The 13,359-nt window shown below is 38.4% G+C and overlaps 1 protein-coding gene across 1 annotated transcript in view; it reads left to right on the top strand.

Annotated features, from left to right (window-relative positions):
• The window catches only part of LOC119263728 (antigen WC1.1-like), a 97,123-nt gene extending 93,680 nt beyond the window's left edge, over positions 1-3,443 (top strand). Inside the window, exons 17-19 of the mRNA XM_037540222.1 lie at positions 150-212; positions 317-379; positions 2,233-3,443. Coding sequence (XP_037396119.1) covers positions 150-212; positions 317-379; positions 2,233-2,348 — 242 coding nt within the window. The 3' untranslated portion in view covers positions 2,349-3,443. The remainder of the gene's footprint in view (positions 1-149; positions 213-316; positions 380-2,232) is intronic.
• Positions 3,444-13,359: the final 9,916 nt, after the last annotated feature.

The following is a 13,359-nucleotide window of genomic DNA, read 5'->3' as shown; positions in this document are numbered from 1 at the left end:
GAATTATGATGATGTCATCATTGCTGATCAGAGCTCAGCTGTTGTAACAGGTTTGACTTTTAATGTAACAACACTGTCATCTCAAACATGAACACAGTCACTGATGATACTGAAGCTGATTTAATGACATTTATCTCTACTTTTGACAGAAGACATGACAGATAACTATGATGATGCTGTTACTGCTGGACCAAACTCCAACATTATGACAGGTATGTTTTTATGTGGACAAATCATTTTACATTGAAGCTTTAGCACAGTAAAAACATCAGGTTTACTTCTTCTTAATATAATTGATCTCCCCATGTTGGTGTAGTGGACACACCAGAGAACTATGATGATGTCATCACAGCTAAACATGACATAGGAGGGGTAAAAGGTGAGTGGCTGATCAGGTTGTATATGTTGCAGATTTACATGAATAAGGAAGGTGGAGTAAGAGATTTAAATAAAGTGTTCAGGAAGTCTGAAAACATGTTTACATTATTTATGGCATATGATAAACAAACTGTGTCCTCATTGTTTTGATGTGGGCAGAAAGCTGCTCTTTTTACTGCGCTGTCCATTCACACATGACATTCAGCCATGTGTATTTATGTATTCAGCTCAAATGACTAATTGATCTTATTTACCTGCACACTCTAAGTGAAGTTTGTGTCACTGATGATGAAGTGTGAACTTGAATAATTCTTCAGCAGAGTTACGTTGATCACTCTGTAGCACCGAATATCATGCAACACTGTCATTTCGACAAAACTGAAAGTAATCAATGTAATGAATAACTTTCTAATGTACAGTAACTGATGTATTTTGTTAGAATTTTTTCTTTTTCTGTTTGCTTGTTGGAAGACATGACAATCCTGCATGACCAATCAGAAGGCTCATTTTGTGCTGCCCACACAGCTTAAACACAACTACACTGCAAAATGTTTTTGTCAGTTCAATCTGAACTGATGAGCCATTTTTAACAGTGTATCTGTTCCCCAACATCTCACTCTTATCAAACAACTTAGTGAATGTAAACTACCCTTGAAAATGTGAATCAGAAAACACGACGCATATTGTAATATAATTCCATATAATTATGCTATAATTACATAAGTGAAACACATTACAAAGAATATCTGAGATAGCTCAGTGTTTTCTCTCAATGATAGGTGGGGGTGGTTCGGAGGAAGTGAAACAAAATATTCTTCTTCTTCTTCTTCTTCTTCTTTCGGCTGCTCCCTTAATGGGATCATCTGCCTCCATCTTGCCCTATCCACTGCCTCCTCTACTTTTACACCAACCATCTCCATGTCCACCTTCACTACATCCATAAACCTTCTCTGAGGTCTACCTCTTCTCCTTCTACCCGGCAGCTCCATCTCCAACATTCTTTGACCAATATATCCACTATTCCTCCTCAACACATGTTTTGGACATGTGTCTCAACCTGGCCTCTCTGGCTTTATCTCCAAACTGCTCCACCTTCACTGTCCCTCTGATCTGCTCATTTCTAATCTTGTCCATCCTTGTCACTCCCAATGAAAATCTCAGCATCTTCATCTCCGCCACCTCCAGCTCAGCCTCCTGTCTTTTAGACAGAGCCACAGTCTCCAAACCATACATCATAGCAGGACGCACTACTGTCTTATAAACCTTCCCTTTCACTCTTGCTGCTATCCTTCTGTCACACATCAGCCCTGACACCCGTCTCCACCCACTCCATCCAGCCTGCACCCTCTTCTTCACCTCTTTTCTACACTGTCCATTGCTCTGGATGGTTGACCCAAGATATTTGAAGTCATCCACCTTTACGACCTCTACTACTTGCATCTTCACCTTTCTACCTGCCTCCCTCTCATTCACACACATGTATTCCGTCTTGTAGGTGAAACAAAATATTACTGGTCAATATTATTATATCCGTTTTCCCACTCACTGGTGCACGATAATGTAATCAAAACTTAGAATCTGAAAGACAAAAAGATGTGAGCAAAAGTCATTACATTTTGAAGGAAAATTACAGGAAAACAAGGATTTTGCCTTTTAAATTGTATGATGAATTGTGCCTAATATGACCAGACGCATTCAATAAAAGTTACAAATGGTCCTTTTTGATTTCAGGGTAAGTTTCGTGAGCTGAGCTGTAGCCTGCAGTAGTAAACAGAACCTATTTACTATTTTTAGACATACAGTGTGCTATAAAATAAAGACGTGTTATTTGAGTTAAGTGTACTTATTTTCCAGACTATGATGACGTGGAGGAGGAGCCTCAGACAGAGATGAATCATGTGACTGAGAGACCACAGCCAGTGTCTTTCCTCAGGAAACTACATTCAAACCTCTTCAAGCTCAAGAAATGATTTTATCATCAATCCCAAGTCAAAATGTTTTAAGGAGCTAAATGAGATAAAGTGGTTTAAACAGCCCCTAATTTACATAAACAAATTACAGTTATAAGATTTACTGATACATCTCATCTCATTAAGTTATTCAGTCAAAATGATTCTGATCTTACTTTAATCTCTTAATCCAACTTTTTTATCTTAATGAAAACAGCTTGTGTGTGATGTGACAAAGGTTAACAGGTTTTATGAGAAATTATTCATTTCTTGCCAAAAGCGTCTAATTATAATTTAGGGAAGTGATTGTTTTGGGCTGAAGCTCTCAGATTAAAGATCTGTTCATTTTCACTGTAGATCATTTTTGAGGGTAAAGAACTGAAAGATGTTCTGGTCAGAAGGGAATGTTCAGTGACCATCAGTCAGAAACAGTAAGGTGCTGCTTCACTGTAACTAATTTGTATGACAGTTTTCTGTTTTTAGTGTTGACACTAAAAATCAAGCAGCCCCTGTTCATTGTATTTTTGATCATCTCTTTAATATATAATACCGTCTAACAATTATTATTAAAACATAATTACTCATCTAAAACTGTGCCACATTGTAAAAATAGTAACAAGCAACTTAACTGTTTTTTCAACTCAACTAAATACTATGAATAAGACAATACAAGGCACATATTTAGGTTGAACAAATAATATATGTATAAAATAAATAACCATTTTGATACTTTCAATGAAACAATGCATAGCAAAGTTTTGTTTTAATGAACAGGCCCAATATTTTACATGAATTCAAACCTCAAAATACTTCAAACCCACTTTTGCCTGGTTCCACTTTTTACGGCTTACATATTAAGAAGAGAGTTTGATACATTCTCTCTTATGCTTTTTGCATTTTATAATGATCAGTGATTATTACGCTGGTAATGTGAGATTATTTCCACAGAGGAATAATAATGACTAAATGTTGAATTCTGTATCTTGAGTTTTATATGATTGAAGTGTGAGTGGAATGTATTACTGTGGAGTGAGAGATGATTCTGTACTCCTCTCTTCTCTGATCTGATCATTATGCACATCAAGATACATCGAGTGTAATGTTACACTGTATGAAGATGAGATTGTTTTATTAATATGTAAGATTTTTTCCCCTTTTTTCCTTTTTCATTTATTTGTTATTTGTAATGTTAACTGTTCTTTGACTAAATTAGATACAGACTATTAGACTCTGTGGATTTTAATTACAAAATCATTTCTACATCACTTAATTAGTCATAAGCAATGTTTATAAACACAGAAACAAAATGCTGTGTATAAAAGTGATTTGTTGATCTTTTTAAGTTTCTTTCATAATATAAACACATCTGAGACTAAGTCTGAGACAAACTGCTTCATAAGCTTGTTTGAGTCATTTTATCATAAGAAGCCAGCGGTCCACACACAGGTAATGTCATGTTTAGATCATGTGACTGCAGGGTAGCAGCTCACTGTAGAAGAAAAACATTTGTATGCTCATTGGTGAAAGCTGTGCTATAGTCACTTTACCAAAGGTAAAAAAGCAGCACCCGCCTGGTGTGTTGTGTGTTGCTGAATATTGGCCTTGTGTGGTAACACTTTACAATAAGGGTACATTAATTAACCGTACTTAAGATAATAAACATTACTAAATCATTAAGTAATGGTAGGAAAAAAAGTGTCATTTCAGATTTTATTAAACAGTTCATAATTACTTCTAAAGGGTTAAACAATATCTAAATTAATCATTAATATTATTAATGATAAATAGCATACTCTTATTTTTAGTATTTTATGATCATTACTAAATGGTTAAGTAATGTCTTAATCATTCATTAATGCTGTTAGTGAAAAATTGCATACGCTTAGATTTTAAGCATTTTATAATCATTAATTAATGACTAAAAATGTCCAAATTAAACATTACCTAATGTTATTAATGATAAATAACATGATTATGTTTTATAATCATTACTAAATGATTAAGTAGTGTCTTAATTAGTCACTAAACAATGACAGAAATGTGAAGGAACATTATTTTAGATCATATTAAGTGGTTTTCTAACCATAACAAAAATGCTTAAATAATGTGTCTATTAATCATTTACTAATCATACTAATGATAGCGAACACTAATTCAGATATTGTTAAGTAGTTTATTAATGTGTTAATTGTGACTGAAGAATTGGGACACTGAGAACTAATCACTACAGAACTATTTTTATGTACAAACTATATTTGTATCAAAATATCAAATAAATTATGTGTCAATAACTTTTCATCATTTAACATTTTACGCAATGTTACTCGATCTTTGATCAAAAAATTATTAGGACAAACATTAGCATTAAAACATTACATAGTCATTCACTAAATTACTTAAATATTAATAAAGATGGGTGTCAGATGTAGAATTCTTCAGTTGCCAAAACTGCTCTTAAAGTATTCTTGCCCTGTTCTAACTAATCAGTGCCCAGTTTCCCAAAAGAATCTTAATGTTAAGGTCACATAACTGGTAGAGGGAGTGTGCCATGTGATGCATTCAACAAACATCATTTAACAAAAATTCATGTGCACAATTCAGCTCATTAATAAGCTCATCCTGATGAGGGTATGGTGGAGCAGAAAGTTTCCACAGTCTGCAGGACCAGGACCAGGGCTGGGAACTACTGGCATAAGACAATGACCATCCACTTACTTGACCATCCTCCAAATGAAGACTTCTTGGTAAAGGCTGAGATCTGTGGACTGACTCTATGGTCTTCATGTAGAGGCTTGCCTTTTCTGTTCTGACTGTGTAATGTTGATGTAATGTTACCACATTACTTTTAATGTGTTAGTTTTCAATTTTGTACATAAAAAAGCCTGAATTAATTCTCTTTAAATGCATTACTTAAGCATTGTTAATAATTATTTAATGTTCTTAAAGATGAAAACATAGCTACCTTTACTAACACTTAATAAATGCATAAAAGCATTACGCAATGGAGAGTTAACCCTTAGTTAATGTGCTACATAATCCTCACTGTAAACAAAAAAAGTGTGAAATAACACTTCATTAATGCCTAAGAGTACTTAATAAATATTACTTAACAAAACTAACTAACAAGCCTTCAGAGGTGTGCTCACCAATTATGGCTACACCCACTTCCCTGTCAACCACAGCCTGTAACAAGCAGGCATACACAGAACTTGGAGAAAGTGTGGCCCATACACAGAGGGATGGTATGGCGGCTGAGAGGGAACAGGACAGAGGCCCTACTGAAAGAGCATCTCTCTGTAATCGAATTGACCTATTGGCTAAACCACCACAAAGATGGGCCTTTCAGGAGACTCATGAAGGACAATCGGAAAATGTACCCACTGCAAAAAGCAATACTCTATGTGTCAAACTCAATTATATTGCAATTATATCCGGCCCGCGAGATCATTTTATATTATTGTTACTAATGGCTGGCAATATGAAGCGCTAGTAACACAATAAACTACAGATCCCATAAAGGCAGCTGAAGCGCTGCATTCGGAGCGCTTTCCGCGCCAATCAAGTCTAGTGTCTGCTGCTACAAGTTATTGCGAAGCTAGCCCCTCACAATGCCGAAGAGAAAAGTTGATTCTGAAAACAGAGCCTTTCAAACAATGGTAGGCTGAGTATCTGTTTACTGACATTGCTGGTAAACCTGTTTGTCTCATTTGTGGCACTATTGTGGCTGTATCCAAAGAATTTAATCCAAGACGGCACTATGAGACAAAACATCAGGATAACCTGAAAGACCAGAATGCAGAGCAAAAGACACAGAAAGTAGAAGAGTTAAAAAAGAAGCTGACATTTCAGCAGACGTTTTTTTACCCGTGCAAAATCACAAAGTGAAGCTGCTGTGAAAGCAAGTTTTGAATTTTGGCCCCCTGTGCAATTGAGTTTGACACCCCTGCTCTATAGCCATTGTGAATATCTCCTGAAATTGTCTTCAGTTGCATAATTTCAGTAAAAGGACTAAATTTTGCTGTGTATTACTATCAAAAAGGTGAAGATGTTAAAATATTCTGAACTAATTAATGATATCCAACCTAGCCTAATGATAACAGTTACACTGTTGTGATAACACTATGATGAATTGCACAGAATTTAAAAAATGCTCAATAGCTCTGATGTTGTTTCAGCTTAATAGTTAAGTAATACTTGTTCAACATTGTTAACCATGTCTGAAGTCTTTCTTAAGAAATAGATAATATATGAATAAAAATAAGCAATGCTCACTCTGGTTCTTAAGCCATTATTGAGTGTTAAGATGAATATGTTGCAAACTTTACACAAAGGGTAACAAATACAAATAATTGTTGCGGTCTATGCAATATTAATTTTATTATTGCTCAAACCTTTAGATGAGGGTATGAGGTAACCTGGATTTATATGAAGTCCACAGACCAGAAAGAAAAGAAAGAAAGACGCTTGCATCGAGGATGCTTCGATAAAATTTAGTTTATTGGCTAAATATTAAACTACCTTGGACTACATTCAATGATAGATGAAAGAAAATAGAACAAAACACAACAAAAAGGATAAAAGTTAAAAGGACAACATAGCTCGCGTGAAGTGGTTCAGTTAAATGATATGAGGCAGGGTGGTTCTCGGGAAGACGCGGGAAACTTAAACTTGAAAGAGTCTCTGTAAAGAACTAACCTAAGCCTGGCAGGAGTAACTACCTATGCCTGAGTTAGATGTACCTGTCAAACGCTGTCTTATTAAATAAATTCGCGTCAGAGCTCTGATTGTCAATTGATGGAACCGGCTTACGTGAGAATCAGCTGACTTCCAAAGGGCCATCTTTGAGGCCCAGAGCTCAAGCGTTGCTTTGTCTCCTCGCTGGTCGCAGATGCTGTGTCGCCGTGCGGACATGCGCCTTCCCGTCAGTGATTGGTGAAGGGGTCTTGAGGCCATCTGAGGGTGGCATCTAGTGGCTAACTTAACTAACTACCTCTCTTTAGCAGACAAGAAACATCTACCTTCCTTCTCTGAGGGTGGTCTAAACTTAAGGTCTGTAGACGGACTGATCTAAGCCTATCTGATCTTGGAGCATCCCAATTCTGGCCTGCCTCTCTGACTAAGGAGTTCAGCTATCTTCTGGTTGAGAATGTTGACTCCTGCTCACTCTGTCTCTCTGTCTCTCAAAAGTTCTGTGCCCTGGGTTTTGCTTCAACTGCTGACCCTTCCCCTTGGGGTGGAATCAGAGTGCTGATAGGTAATTAAGTGTTAGGTTAGGAAAACCTATTTATTGTTTCCAACCCTGATTGGTTGTGCATAATTTTAGGAACGCCTTCCCCAGAATCACTGCCTTCTTTGTTTCAGTTAGTTTAAACAAAGGAACATTCTTATATCATCAAATTGGTTTAACTTTCAGAATCAGTGAATGAACAGAATATTCAGATATGTTTGTAAGGGAGAGTTTAACCCTCAGTACCTGATACACAACACATGTTAAAGAACATGGGTAATGCTTTTCCTATACAATAGACTGTATAAATGTTGAAGAAATAAAATTGACCACGAAAGGAAAGGACCAAAGGAAATAAAAGAAAACTACATTCAGGATACATATTGGTCACTAGTCTAACTCATTACAATTAGATGGTTGTCACTGTTGGTTATTAAAGTTGACAGTTGACACTCCGTATTTCTAGCACAATAGTAGAAAGGGATATAGGTACTATTTAGATAATACACATAATACTAATAAACAAGTAGTGTTGCTTGGAGATTATATAAATGTTAATATTCAAAGCAGACAACATCCAAATCCCTTGGATTCTTTATAAGCACATAGTGGTGGTGTGGTGTGCCTCATTTTCACCACTTGGGGTGTTGTGGTTCCATATCTAAATTGTCAATGAAATCTAAAAAGGCTAGCTTTGTTATAGATTCTCATAGCAACCCATTTCTTGATATTTCTGTATTGAATGGTGGAAATTCTGTATTGGTGCAGTCTAAAGAATGATTTCCGTTAATTCATAGCATAGTTAAAGTTTGGGAAGATCTGCAGTTGGATTCCAGGCCAGGATTTATGGCCTGGTATGGTATGCCATATGGAGCAAAGGGAGTTGCAGGCCTCCCACTGTGTCCATATTCCCAGGGTAACATCCTTTTAAGTCATAAAACTTGTAGGCACCTTAATCCTGTTTTGATGACATCTGCTTGACCTTTGAAAAAGTCCTGAGCTCAAAGTTCAGGAATGTGGAGTCCTCCTAAGCAGTGTGATTCTGGCTCCCCTAGATTGGGGGTGTCCGCTACATAATTAAGGGCTGTATGTGTTTAAGTAATGCTTATTAAACATTGTTATCAGGTTTCTAAATGTTATTTAAAGAATGTGTTTTAAACTTTGTGAAATGGGCCACTATGAGAATTAAGCAAAACTAACTAATCTTAAGTAATATTTATTAAGTGGCAGGGAACTGGAATGGTTGTTGGGTAACTAGCTTAGTTGGGAACTGGAACAGGACATGCAGAAACTTTGGAATGTGGCATGAAACCGAAGCAGGATGCTGAGACCACGGGCCGGTCAGGCGACTTCGGAAGCCACGGGCCGGTCAGGCGACTTCGGAAGCCACGGGCCGGTCAGGCGACTTCGGAAGCCACGGGCCGGTCAGGCGACTTCGGAAGCCACGGGCCGGTCAGGCGACTTCGGAAGCCACGGGCCGGTCAGGCGACTCTGTGCTAAGAGCAGAAGTTGGCTGCTGCGCTGTCCTGGGAGCTAAGGACAAGAAACAGGTGCATGCTGAACATGTGGCAGAACGGGGAGGAGCTAAAACAACAACAAAAGCACATGGCAAACAAACAAAAGCATATGAGAGGGGGGAAAAAAGAAGAAAAGCAAGGCTAAAACAGATGGACAAGGCATGGCAAGACATTACAATGTTACATATGAGATCAGTTTCAGAGTTCTTGTAAAGTCCATACTTTGGCAGGTTGGAGCTGTTTTGGTGGCACATGAAGAACAAGCAGCATCTCATCCGTGTATACCTTTATACATGTAGAACACCACCATCTGGTTCAACCAAAGTAACTCCTGTTTACAAGAACTCTCCACATTACCTGAACTAAAAGCTTTGGCTCCACAAAGTCTGAGGTAAAAGCCATAAAACAGGATTAAGCTGCCAATACTTTTTACAGCTTAAAAGAACCTTAGGAGTCTGGAAACTGTGGGAGGTTATCAAACCCCCCTTTGCTCCATAAGGCATAGTGGGCAGCTATAAATCCTTGCCTGGAATCCAGCTGCTGGCCTTATCAAACTTTTAAGTTAACTTGCAATTAACAAGAAGTCAAGTTTCCCAAATGTGCATGTTACAAGTCTAACAGAATCAGACGCTTGCAGATATAAAAATCAAAGGAGGCTTCACTGATATAAACACAATCCAATCTCAATGTCACAGAACAGGCATGGGTCAGACTGATCAGGCAGAAGATAAACAATATCACACACATACCACCAGGCGAACAGTCCAAAAGGAAAAAGGCAAAATCGTGGTCCAAACACAGGCAAGAGTCAAAATTCCAAAAAGCAGTAACTGTCACGATTGGCTCCTCCCATTCCATGTGCATTTGTTTTGGTTTTGTTACTCCACCCTTGATTGTGTTCACCTGTCCCTCATTGTCCCGTGTATTTAAGCCCTGTATTTGCCCCTTGTGTTTGCCAGTCTTTGTATGAATGTATCGGTCTTTGTACTTGTTCTGTTATATGTTTGCTTTGTTTGAATATCTGTTGTTGTTTGTTTTTGGTTTGTTATGTCTACCCCACGATCTGTACATATCGGCTCTTTGACCCTGGACCGTTATGACCCTGATTTTGGATTTGCCCTCAATAAAAGTCGCTTACCTCCGCACATGCGTCCGCTACCTCACTCCCCGTCACAGTAACCAGATAAACAATCCAAAGGGCAGAGCAAAAAGGGCAAAGTCAGAAAACAAAGTCAATGGTCATACACAGGAACATGAGTAAAAGTAAACAGTAGATCACAGGATGGATTCAATACCTCACAACATTCTAATCTAAAGCCTGAGCTCTTATACTAAACTACGTCAGTCACATGGTCAACACCACAGGTGTTTCACATCAGTAACCCTGGCGAACAAGATCGCTGATAGGTGTGCCCAGACATGTGAGGAGTCATGTGATCCCCCATAGGTTTCTGGTAAATAAAGTTCATATCCAATGAGGCACTCACAGGATGCGTGATAGTGCACCAATACAGAATTGCTACCATTCAACAGGGTTTATTTCAAGAAGTCTGGAGATCCCAAAAATTAGGTTGTTATGAGAATCTATTAAAAAGTTAGCCTTTTTAGATTTTATTCACAATTTAGTTATGGAGCCACAGCACCCCAAGTGGTGAGGATGAAACATAACACACCACCACCATGAGGACATGTGCTTCAAGAACCCAAGAAAACTTGTTACGTTATCTGCTTGATTATCAACATTTATATAATCTGTAAGCAATATTACTTGTTTTATTAGTCTTATTGCTATGGGTATGACCTAAAACCTGTATCTTTTTCTACAATTAAGTTCTAGAAATATGTAGCGTATAACTGTCACGATTGGCCCCTCCCAGTCCTGTTCATGTGCGTTTGTTTTGGATTTCTAGTCCTGCCCCCTTATTTCATGACTCCACCCCTGATTGTCTCGACCTGTGTTTGCACCTGTCCCTCGTTACCCTTATGTATTTAAGCCCTGCGTTTTCCCCTGTCTGGTTACTGGTCTTTGTTTGAATCTCTGTTTGCTTTGATGGTGTTATATGCTTTGTTGCTTGTGTTGTTTGTACTAGTCTTTGTATTGTTCTGCTTGTTGGATTCTGGTGTCTGTCATGTCTGTCCCCCGATCAATCCGTGTTGGCTCATTGACCCTGGACCGTTTTGACCGTGACCCTGGATTTGGCCATGATAAAAGTCACTTATCTCAGCACGTGCATCTGCCTCCTTGCTCCCCGTCACACATATTAAATGTTCAGATAGGCAGCTTGCAGTGGCTTTCAATGCTTTTTGACAAGAACAGAATGTGTGGGAATGTGTTTGCTCTGGAGTGTCCACATGTATTAGAATATATTTCCATCTAACAGCTAAATATAACTGAATTATTTTGACATTGAAAGATAAGGGGGATATGGGGATCTTGTGCAGCGAATCTGTCTAAAAGTGCTTCTCATATTCTCCTCATCAGAGACAGTGCTCAGGTAAGAACTCACATTTACTAAGTAATATTACTAAGTAATATTAATTACAAGTGTTAGCCCCCCTCCCCTTTTTTGAGTGTTGCTTCTGTATCTACAGACATATCTGTGCCTTCTACTACTGCACCTACAATTACAACCACCATCTCCATCACTACAAGTAATATTTCGTCGTTTTGGATATTTTCTGAACAGATTGTTCAGTGCTTTTCATAGCTTCTACACAGTTTTTTCATTTGCAGTTGGTCAGCCAGCAAAGAGAAAAGTCACTCCTCCACAAATTCTTTCAACTACTGTCCTGTCCAGTGTCTCTCCTGGTTCTGGGAGCGGTGCTCTTCCTAACCTTAGTGCTTCTGGTTGTGCTGTTTTACCAGAACAGAGTGCTCAGGAGAGGTAGAGAGAGTCAGAGATCATCTACAATCCACTTTCTGTACATTCTCTAAACATCATTAGTCCTTCAATCTGTCATCAGTCTTCTCTTCTACTGAACGGGCTCCATGTTTCTCTCTGTCTCCCTCACAGTAGGAGGCATAAGACTATGAGGAGATCAACCGCAGACACATCATTAAAATTACTCGGCTGAGTGATATATGGAGTGTTCTGCAAGAAGTTAACTTAAAATACACTTACATACCTATATGTAATTGAACAAACCACAATGTGTGTGTGTGTGTGTGTGTGTGTGTGTGTGTGTGTGTGGAGCATGGCAACAGTTATGTTCTCAGTAGCAGAGGCTATAACTTGTTTATGAGAGCCAACAGGCTAAATATGGATATATAGCTGGATATGCTAGCGGAAGTTAAAGCTTGCAGAGGCTACTGTTTGTTTATTAGAGCTAACAAGCTAAAGACCTCAGTATACTTCTTGCAGAGACGATATTTGCCTGGCTTCAGTGAACGTATGATGTAATTGCAGAGAAAACAACCAGAGACATCGCACAGAGGCTTCGGTCACATGGCAGCTGGAAGAACTCTTCGGACGAAGAGGCTACATGGCAAAGCCTGTAATTGGTCAGTAAAAAATGAGACATGCCAAGAAACAAAGATGGGTGACTTTGAGGAGCTTCTTTTCGCAAGACATAACACACCCTAACTAAACCCTGAGCTGGGCATAAAATAACATACTAAATGCATGCACACACTGTAACTGAAGAACAACAATGTAACAACTTTAAATAACAACGTAAACAGTCTGTTTAGCAGGTGGGGGATGCCCAAGGCTACAACACATACAACCCCAAAAGTCCCTCTCTGAACAAAACATTTTATAAATTACATTATTTATATTTTTTATCTCAATGGTTGATCCATATGTACACACACACACACACATACACACACACACACATATATATATAATCAATGTATATACACTCACCGGCCACTTTATTAGCTACACCTTTCTAGTAGAAGGTTGGACCCCCTTTTGCCTTCAGAACTGCCTTAATTCTTCGTGGCATACTTTCAACAAGGTGTTGGAAACGTTCCTCAGAGATTCTGGTTGGTTATTTGAGTTACTTTTGCCTTTCTATCATCTGGAACCAGTCTGCCCATTCTCCTCTGACCTCTCACATCAACAACGCATTTTCGTCCACACAACTGCCGCTCACTGGATATTTCCTCTTTTTCGGACCGTTCTCTGTAAACCCTAGAGATGGTTGTGGGTGAAAATCCTGGTAGATCAGCAGTTTTTGAAATACTCAGACCAGCTGGAACCAGTCTGCCCATTCTCCTCTGACCTCTCACATCAACAACGCATTTTCGTCCACACAACTGCCGCTCACTGGATATTTCCTC

The sequence above is a fragment of the Pygocentrus nattereri genome, chromosome 1 (genome assembly GCF_015220715.1).
Source record: "Pygocentrus nattereri isolate fPygNat1 chromosome 1, fPygNat1.pri, whole genome shotgun sequence".
Taxonomy (NCBI): Eukaryota; Metazoa; Chordata; class Actinopteri; order Characiformes; family Serrasalmidae; genus Pygocentrus; species Pygocentrus nattereri.
Note: the sequence above shows the minus strand (reverse complement) of the source record. Positions and strands in the feature narration are given on the sequence as shown.